The sequence below is a fragment of the Pomacea canaliculata genome, linkage group LG14 (genome assembly GCF_003073045.1).
Source record: "Pomacea canaliculata isolate SZHN2017 linkage group LG14, ASM307304v1, whole genome shotgun sequence".
In the NCBI taxonomy this organism is placed as follows: Eukaryota; Metazoa; Mollusca; class Gastropoda; order Architaenioglossa; family Ampullariidae; genus Pomacea; species Pomacea canaliculata.
This window is the reverse complement of record NC_037603.1, coordinates 18,891,505-18,901,739: the sequence shown is the minus strand read 5'-3', so window position 1 is coordinate 18,901,739 and position 10,235 is coordinate 18,891,505. Positions and strand designations below refer to the sequence as shown.

The 10,235-nt window shown below is 36.1% G+C and overlaps 1 protein-coding gene across 1 annotated transcript in view; it reads left to right on the top strand.

Moving 5' to 3' along the window:
* Positions 1–157: 157 nt before the first annotated feature.
* The window catches only part of LOC112554864 (dedicator of cytokinesis protein 9-like), a 59,906-nt gene continuing 49,828 nt past the window's right edge, over positions 158–10,235 (top strand). Inside the window, 8 exon segments of the mRNA XM_025222925.1 lie at positions 158–367; positions 6,433–6,555; positions 7,145–7,317; positions 7,812–7,878; positions 8,313–8,411; positions 8,842–8,973; positions 9,372–9,534; positions 9,835–9,902. Coding sequence (XP_025078710.1) covers positions 269–367; positions 6,433–6,555; positions 7,145–7,317; positions 7,812–7,878; positions 8,313–8,411; positions 8,842–8,973; positions 9,372–9,534; positions 9,835–9,902 — 924 coding nt within the window. The 5' untranslated portion in view covers positions 158–268.

The following is a 10,235-nucleotide window of genomic DNA, read 5'->3' as shown; positions in this document are numbered from 1 at the left end:
TGCGCTCTCTCTGTCATATACATGCACGTGCCTGCGCGAGCACACACACAAACACACCACAGGTTTTTATACACGTACGTCCGTGCACACGCACACACACCAACCCGCTGGAAAATTACCATGGGACATAACAATAACAAGCCTAAGGATTAGAAATCAAGAGTAAGTTCCCTTGACGATCACACAAAAATGGCCGTCGTTGTCTAACTTCCGTAAACTTCGTCACAATGTTTCAAGTTACCGGTAGATAACAACAACATCAGCTGCTATGGCGCGGCGAGCCCACGCAAGAGACCTTCATAAACAGGGCGAGGCAGCTCAGTTCAGACTAACTGTCTCCCAGGCTTTACGAGAAGAAGCCGAAAAGGTGAATGTCAAGACGTACAGATAAGTCATTTTATTAACCATTAAATGTTGCAAAACGTGAGGTGTATAAACGAGAAAGTTTTACTACTATTTCCACTTACATTTTACGCTTTGATTAACAAATGGGTATTTGCGAACTTTCTACTTAGTTACATTTTTTAAATTCTTTATTTAAGCTTGCTTCAAAGGACGCGAACTTCTTTAAAATGCGCTAGATTTCAGTTTCAGTTTAGGGTAATGGTAAAAAGGAAAATAGGCTGCACTCACATTTTGCCGTTTTAGTTCAGAACACTTAAGTACTATCAATATGGATATCCGAGCACCCGCGCACATACATTCTCTCTATATTTCTCTCACACTGAAACATATCTTTAGCAATGCACATTTAATATATACATGTAAGATGACAATGAAGGTGCACTGTATTGTAAGTATAAGGAACACAAATACATTCTTTCTTTCTCCCTCTCTCTCTCACACACACCCTTCACAAAACATGTTTAATATTTATATGTAAGATTACAATTGAGGTTCACTTCAGTATAAGGACTACAAATACATACATTCTCTCACCCTCCCACCTACAAACACACACAAACACATCTTCAACAATATGCATGTAATATTTATGATTAGTATTGAGGTTCACCTTGTAAGTAAGGAACACAAATACACTCTCTTACACACTCTCCCTCGCCCACCCCACAGACATAAAATAAGCATTTAGTATTTACATATAAGGTTGTAACTCTAGTGTAAGGAATACAATTAGTTTTGCCATCACTTTCTTGTCAAATAAATTCTTGGCATTTTTATAATAAAATTAAACAGCAGGCAATTTATCAGTACAGAGCTACAAATAAGGTAAAACATATACATTGCTTTAATATATCAGTTTTCTTGAGCTATGAGATCTTTAATGTAGCTAGTCTGTCAGTGATGGCATAATGTTTATTAGACCTCCACGCTTGACACCAGTCAACATCTGCTACACTGTATTGATGTAGCCTGCTAGATTTAACTTAAGGTAAATCTTCATCCTACCTGAAGTTAATATCTTCGAAACTAAGATAATGTAGGCAAGTATATAAATATAATGTTAAGTGCTATAACTATCCATAGTTGCCTATTATTGCCACCTAGTTTTGTGGATTTCAGCATAACAGAGCACTTCCTAAATGCTTATCAGTGTTAACCACTGTCTGAATCAGAACTTTAAAAAATTGCATAAAAGGGTTTGAACCTGATCTGTACTAGGTACAAAGTTATCAAGAAACATGATCCTACAGCTATGCACATAGTTATTCACACAGTGTTTTAGATTACAAAGATAGTAGTATTTCAAGAAAATAATACAAAACTCAGTGCATATGGGTAGACACGATGCAGTTATAAATTATGCAACATATATGACTACCTTGTGTAAGCATATTTTGTAAGAGAATGCTCCTTACAAGTGTGAGTATGTGCTATACAAATCTTGCATTTAGTATTATTATCCTCACTAAGAGACAGTTATTTCAATAAGCCACTGTTTTAAAAGGGTTATTACTAGCTAAGTTATTAATAGGGAAAGATGACTTTAACAGGATGTAGTGTAAACATGCAGACACATACAAATACAAACATAGTCTCTTGCTTGAGTGCATGACTTAAAATACAGTTTAAGACATAAGTTATTCTGTATGTAATCTCTGATTTGTTTGCTCTTCTCAGTCTTTCTCTGGTTGCCAGATCCCTTATGTTGCTGTGTTTCTATTTTGTAGATTTTTATTTAGCTTTAGTTAATATATTTGTTTCTACTATTTATTACAAAAAAGACCTTTAGTTGTAGTTTTTCTTTTTAGTGTTGTTTTTGTCCTTTTAAATTTGGTATTTTTATGGTCTTTTTAAAGTTTCTTTTTACAGATTTTATTGGGTTTTTCATTTTTCTTTTTTGCAGGGGTCTTAGAATTTTATTTATCAAGTTACCCTTCCTTATGTTTGGTTACCGTTTCTGTTATGGATGAAGAAAGCACATATTTATTACAGTTTAATTTATTTTGAAGATTTTTTAAATTTAATTTAAGGCTATGGTTATGCTATGCTTGCAGTCTTATTAATTCATTTATGGCAATGTTTATGGGGTTTTTTGTTTGGGCTTAATTGCTTTTCTTTTTATGTGAATCTAGAATATGGATAGCTTGCCACCATTGTTATTATTAATGAAAGTATAGTATGCCAGAGGCTTTTTGAGTGGGTTATGGCAGTTAATTTTAATGCCTGTTTATGTTTATCTAAGACCTGTTTGAGTTCTTTCTTGTTTGTTTTCATTACACTTCAGCATCACATGTAATGTGCTAAGTCTGTCATTACATATGCATGTAAGAGGGTCTTTATATTAAATTTTCACCATTAAGCCTCATTCTAGCTGTTTTGGAATGGTGGGAACTGTTTTATTTGAAGAAAAGCAGAATGTATTGGTAGGTTGGTCATCTAACAATGTCCTATCTTTATCTTTATCTTTACTTTTTTTATTTTTATGCTGTCTTCAGGTGAAATAGTGATGCTCAGATTGGTGACTGTAGGATTGGTATTTTGTTTTACTGCCTATTGAGGTTGTTTGTCAGCCTCTTCATTTCCCTTTTTTCCCCTTGTTTAAATAATTTAAATTTGATGAGCTATAAGGATGATGTCCAAATATCTTGAACCTAATGTTCTGAGGGCTAAATGTTCTTTCATGCTATGACAGTGAAGGTTTATATCTGTAGTTATAGTAGATATAGACTCTTCCCTCCCTCTGTCTCCCTTTCTGAATGCTCCAAAATCCATGTTTATGCATTACCTACCACATGAACTTTTATTTGTTTAGTTGTTGGCTGGAATGTAGGGCAGGTCATATTGAGATATATACTAGTTTCTGCTCTTCGCAACTGTGCAATTCCTACACCCTTGAGTCTAGAGGCTGGCCTAGCAGCATGCCTGAGTTAAGTTTGTTTTTACAAAAGCCTCTAAAAATCAGTCAGGAAGGAATTAAATACGAACTTCCCAAAGTGGTCATCACTCTAATCTGCAGATGTTCATTTGAAACTAGGGCAGAGGGTGGGCCTGAGCGGTCAAAAAAAGGGAGTGTGTGTGCGCATACACAGATATGTCATGTGTATGTGTGAGAGAGAGAGATTCAGGAATGTACAAGAATAGTATAACAGTAAACACACACACAAACATCTATTTATGCTTACATATATATGCATATATGTGAGTATTATGCGCGCGCGCGCACACACACCTGTTTATGCATATATACGGGTGTATAATCACAGGCACATATGCATATATGCCAGCTGTTTTACAGCTTACAAAACAGAAAGAAGAAATACAAACAGGAGGGTTTGGGATAGTGATAAAGGGACTCACTTCAGTAATTGGGTGTGGAAGCCAGACATGCCTCTCTAAAAGAACATGTAGTAGCTTCTGTGGGGAAAGCTAAGTTTCATGTATAAAAAAGAGAGAAAAGTCTTTTCTTCACCTCATTTTCAGCAAAAAGGTTTGTTTCTTGTCATTGAAATGTCATTGTACATGGCTTTGCATTCTAGCTTATGTAGCCATGTAATGTGTGCATCTGTTTTTCATTCACTTCTCTTTTTCTCTTTATTTTTCTCTCATGTACACTATACACACATGTGCATGCACATATGCATCAAAACCATTATGACTCGTAAGACTCAAATTGCAATCTTTTGTTAATAGGATTTTGAGACTATGTCACCATCTACTGTACATGTGTCATCTACACATGTGCAATATCTGGTAGCTAAGCTGTATGTCATGCTAGCTGCAAGGCCCTGAGGGGCTGGAAATTACAGGGGGGTCATTAAGATATTAAAAGCAGGATTTGATTGATCATGGCATTTGAAAACGGTATATGAGTCTTAAAATGTTTCACGGCAGAACAGTTTACTTTCTTGTTGAAACCTGGGACCTAGCTGATTTTTGTTACATTTCTGGAGCCGAAGTAGAGATTATGACAGCTAAATGAAAAGTGTCAAGTGTTAGTGTGGTGATCAGTTCATTTTTTTAGGGAAGTAATTTTCAGTTTTGAATTATATAGTTTCCAGTAACAAGATATTCGTTGCAGTCATTTTTGTTGTTGGACTTTCAGATCATTTTCATCATTTTGAACATCATTGCTACTGAAGTAAAACTGTCATAATGGAAGTCAACAAATTCTTTCTCTGGTTAATGACTGTGGGGAAAATCAGGTCAGTCTTAGGCTTTTTATAAAAGAAAGTGGAAAGTAGCTTCTTCGTGAACGAAATTTGGGATCTTATTGTCACTAGCAGAGGATTAAACGTGCAATGTCATTCTTAATTTGAAGCTATGCATGCTGCCATTTGGAAAATATCACAACAAACCCTGTCATGGCAAGTTTTCTTGTGGCATCTTGATACAGCAGAACTTTTAAAGAAGTGGGGGAAGGCTTAGCAGTTTGATGTTAAATTCAAACCAGATATAACAGAGACAGTGATAACAAACTGTCTGCAGCTTGTGTGTAGAGCTGGTGCCAAATGGAGTCTGGAAATACTTCATACTTTACGACTGTTTGTTTATCCAGCATACTCCAGCCTAGGATGATACCTGTGAAATGTGTTTGCAGCAGCAGAGAGGGAAATAACTTATCACCAGTTGTTTTTTCCAACTTTTTGCCACCCCATCTCTTCCAGCCCTTTCATTGCATTTTGAACCTCCTTATTGAGTTGTCTTTTCTCAGGTAGCCGGAGTTGTATTTTATTTTTTTAACTTGTTGCTTAGGCAGCTTTACCATAGGCATGCCATTCATATTAGTAAATGGAGCAAAGCTTCTTATTGCTGTGCTCACATAATCTCTATCTAAAAGCTTTGAAGTTCCTTGTTTTCTTTTATGTTTATTATCTGATAGTCCTTTGATGTCATGCTCAGGGAGGTATAAGAGGTTTTGTTTTTCCTTGAACAAGCCTGCTAACAAAAAGCGGTTCAGCAACTCCACCTTTCAAGGTGTGCCAGCATTCCAGTTGTGGGTACTAGCCATGCAAGTTTGTTGGTGTTGCCTTTTAAATAGAAGATGCTACTGTGGCAGCCAGCTTTTTTTTTTAAAAAAAAAAACATCTGATCCTGTGACACCTGAGTTGTGGCACATCTTGGTATGTTTTGGTTTACGTGTGCATTTTTAGGGGTGATATTTTAACTAGTTGAATAAAAGTTAGAAATGCACTGAATCACACATGAAATGGAAATGGATGTTTCTGATGAAGTGTACTGTGACCTCAAACCATGGAACAAGTCTGTATGCCTTCTGCGATTCAACTCCACACCAGATACCTGGTTCTTTAATTGGGTTAGTGTGAGAAGATGGATACCTGACAATTTTTGTTTTAAAAGTATTTTTTCATCATCTTATTTTTGCATGTGAGTGAGAGAGAGAGAGGCTGACAAAGAGACAAGTATCCGAGAAAAGATGGTGGTCACACTTAAAGGGGAAGATGGAGATACTTTTACTTCAGACACATGCATGTATACAATATATATTTTCTTAACATAGAGGAGGATGAATCCAACTTGTACATCATATTAACTGGTAGCTATCACCATGTGAACAATCATTCAGTGTCAACTGTTGTGTAATCCTTCTGATACTTATGCTTTGACTTTGCATGGGTTGAGGATATCCATCATGTATTTTGTTGGAGGATATTAAAACTGGGCGAAAACAAATGAACATTGATTCCTGGTTATGGAAGATTTGCGCTATCAATGGTCATCATTTTCTTTTTTAAGTTAAGCTTCAAAGTTAAACATTGCTGAAACTGTCAAGGGATTGTTTGTGCTGCTTCCTCTGTGCAACATGTTTAATGGTGACAAGAAAAAAAGGCAAGCACATGTTCAAGGGGGAAGTAATTATCATGCATAGGCACAGTGTGGCTGTGTATATTTACCCTATGCTTTGCACATGAACTTGTGTGTGAGTGAGCGAGGGAGAGAAAGAGAGAGTGATTTTTCTGTTACTTGTAGAATTTCAAGTTAAAATGCTTTTTTAAAAATTCCCTCCAGTTACGACCAAAGCTGGTAGATCCCATTGACTACGAGACTTTTGTGGTGAAGAACAAAGCCGTGCTTCACAATGATCCCCAGCTGGACATGGTTAATTTCCCACATGATGATGTGGAACTTCCTGTAAGTCTGAGTTTGTTTATGCTTGCTTTTATTTCATCCTTCTTTTTAATAAAATTCTTACATGTAATTTTTATCTCCCATTACTGTTGTCATTCTGTGTGTAATTTTGAATTTGCAGCACAAGCTTACAAACTGACAGACTTTGAATGAATTTTTTTTTCTTTTCTTTCAAGGAGTTCAAGGAGGTGTTCAAATGAACATTTATTGGAAATCAGTAAATTTATGGGCTCATGCATAATGACAAATCATACACAGGAAGCCACAAGATTAATTACTTTTAGCATCACCCCAAAAGACTCATAGGAATACACATCATACGTGTTCTTCATAAATTCAAGATATAAATAAGGATAGATTGTGTAGCCAGACTGGAAAAATTTATATAAGTTCATTCGTTCATTCAATAAATGAACAGAGAGGCTTTTTTTTTAATCTGCAAGGGGTGTAGGGGGAAAGTGCAAACAGTCTGCCATTTTTGCATAATTTTTTTTCCATTCAGATTTCTTGGCTCTTGTTTTTTCATAAAATCTGCTCAGTTTTTTCCCCTTAATTGCAGCATGCTTCTTTATGAATTTGTGCTTCTTTCTAGCCTCCAACACCAAAACGCAAGCTACGAACAGTGTGTAGCACTGTCCCTGCTTCAGCGGAAAAAGAAGCAACCAGTCTTATGGTCCGGCAAGCGATACGCACATACACAGACTGCTGTTACATGATCCGATTCAAATACCAGACCTATTCAGGAAGTTACCAACAACTGCCAAGGTAAAATGAATTTCCAGATGAGAGATATTGTCCTCTTTTTCTGCTTTCCTTTGTCTTTCTCTAAACCTACATCTTCTGTTTCCTTCCTCCATCTCAAGTTTCTTTCCTTCATTTTTTTTTTATCTTTTTTTTTGTTTTTTTTATTGCAGCATCTCCCTTCCCTCCCTCCCCCACACAGCTCACTCTCTTCCTACTTTCCCTTTACTTATTTGCAGTCTGGTGGTGCAACAGTTATTGCCTGTCACCAATATAGTGAGAGTTGGCTGTCCTGGCTTCAGCTCTCATCTCAGGCACACTGTTATTTCTCTGCATGTGGCATCTGTTTACAGGACTGGGTTGCCTTGCTGTGATATAGCTTTAGTAGCTGTTTGTTCAGCATAAAACACCTATTCCTACCCCAACCCCCTTTACTTGTTTATTGTGTGTGATCTGTGTTTACCTCCATAATGCATGGTAAAATATCTATGAGTGCCGTTGCTTGAACAATTTTTCAGAACACAAAAGGATCCTCTGCATGAACACGTGTTTGAAATTGATGCTGAATCAGAAGAGAAAGACGATGTAAGTATTGTTGTTGGCAGGTTTAACTTCAACAAGCTCAGCAATTTTAGTCACATGCCAGTCATCCTGATTTTGAGAGTGTCTAGACTTGTGTCTAGAATTTGCATGAGTGAGTTGAGGTGCTAAGATTATTTCCCACAGTTCTAAATTGCTTTTGAGCTGCTAATACTCCCTTTTGGATCAGTGTGCCATACCAACATTTTATGTTGCTGTTGCTACAGCTATTTCCATTAAATATATACCTATTATTTTCTTTATTGTTTTATCAGGTGATCAGCAATTAATGGCATTAATTAATTCTATTAATGGCATAAAAATATGTTATATTAGTATAATTAAATTCATCATGCATTATTGCACATACATGAAGATGTATGTGCTTTATATATATATAATTATCAACTAAAATCATTAAAAGGGAATTTCTTTTGCAGGACACTCTTACTCGAGAATTTGTGTCTAGCATCATAAAGAGGGGCTGGTTATCTAAAGGTCCAGATGGCAATAGAGAAAACGTCATCAGTTTCACACGGGTATGTATCTTAGCATAGCCCTACATAGTACAGTTATCTTCTAGCACTGCAATCTGATGTCAGCAATGGCAGAAAAGGCTTTTCTCATATATTTGGAAGAGAATACAAAGTCAGGCATTTGTTGTTGTATGTGTATCATAGGCCTGGATAGGTCTTCCTGAGGTGAAGAAAAAATATGACTGATATAAATGCTTAATAATAACTAGCTGTTTAAACAACTCTATTAAACACATTTCTGTTAAAAGGTTTAGGTGCTTTAACATGATCAAAAAAGGTATTGAAAGATAAATGCATAATTCAATGTTTAAATAAAACTTGGAAAGTAGTGCTCAAAAACAATTCAGTCAGGACCAAACGCTAGGTGCTTGATGTTCTCTGTTTGAGTGGTACTTGTCATACTTCATTTCGTCACTGTTGCCTTTCTTTGAAGCAATTCAAGAAAAGGTTCTTCATGCTAAAGCAACAGTCAGATGGCACATACCTTCTGGAGATGTACAAAGATGACAAGAAATCTGAAGTCAAAGGATCCTTTTTCCTTGATTTGGCACAAGAAGTTGTCAGGGTAAGGAAATGGGTTTAAGAGGATGGTTTTCTCCTACATAGATACAAGTCACCTTTTTAAAATATATAATCTTATGACGAGCAGAATCACTCTGCTTCTGGCTACCATTAATGAGAAACCTAATGAACTAAAAATTCTTTGCACTATCACATCACCAAGTTGGCATTTAACATAGCTGAAGGGATTATGTTCACTAAAAATCATAACCTTGAGAAGCTTTGTTAGTAATCATTAATCATAAAGATAACTGAGATATTTCATGAGAGATCTACTTCTCAAAATAAGGGATTTGCTCATCTAAGTAGAGTCTTGATATGCTACAATTGCATTTTTAATTTATTTATTTATTTTTTAGGTAAAAGTAGAAGTGTTTCAGCAGTAAGTCTTGTTTGTTTCAGAATACAAAGAAGGGAAAGTTTTGCTTTGAAATTCGCATGGCAGACAGATCTTGTCTGCTTGCAGCAGAAAGCGAACAAGAAACATTGGACTGGATAAACACTCTTAATAAAGTCATCAACTCAGCAGACACTTTGTCACAGGCATCGAGAGACAGTGTCAGAGGTCAGTTGAGACATGATGTCATCGGTTAGAGATTACACAGCACAGCCATTCGTCAGACATAAGATCGATATGAAAAGTCTTTGTTTAATGATCACTTTCTGGGTATCTACTAAACTAAAGAAACTGTATCATTACTATGCACTGTGTTAATTAAGTCTAATATCAGCTTTTATCATCTCACATCTGAAGTTAAAGCTTTCTTTTCACAAAAAGAAAAACTAGTATTTTCATTTGTACTTATATTTCTTTTTATTTTAAAAATGTTAACCAGAATTATCCTGATTGTTTCCTCCTGTACAGAAGAGACTACGTCAGCAGATAAACCAGAACAGGTTAAGGAGAGGAGTATTGACCACCCTGTCGTAAAGGTAAAATTTTATGTTGGCTTTAAGCTTTTCTTCTTTTCTCTGTCAGGTTTACAGTGTCAAACTTACTCTGTAGTTTGTTTATTCTTGATGGGTGGCATGGACATTTGTCTCTCCTTTCCATGTTTTGAAGTGTCTGGCATAGACATTTCTTGCAGTTATGTTTTACAAAATGCCCTATGGATGCTGTATATGGCGAGTATGCCTTGTAGATGCTTTTATACATGGATAGGTGAGACATGATCACACAACCCACCCAAGGATTGTGCGCTTATTCAGAATTTTGACGAATATAATGTCAATTGACCCTAATCCTTATGTCCTTCAGCAGAAGAA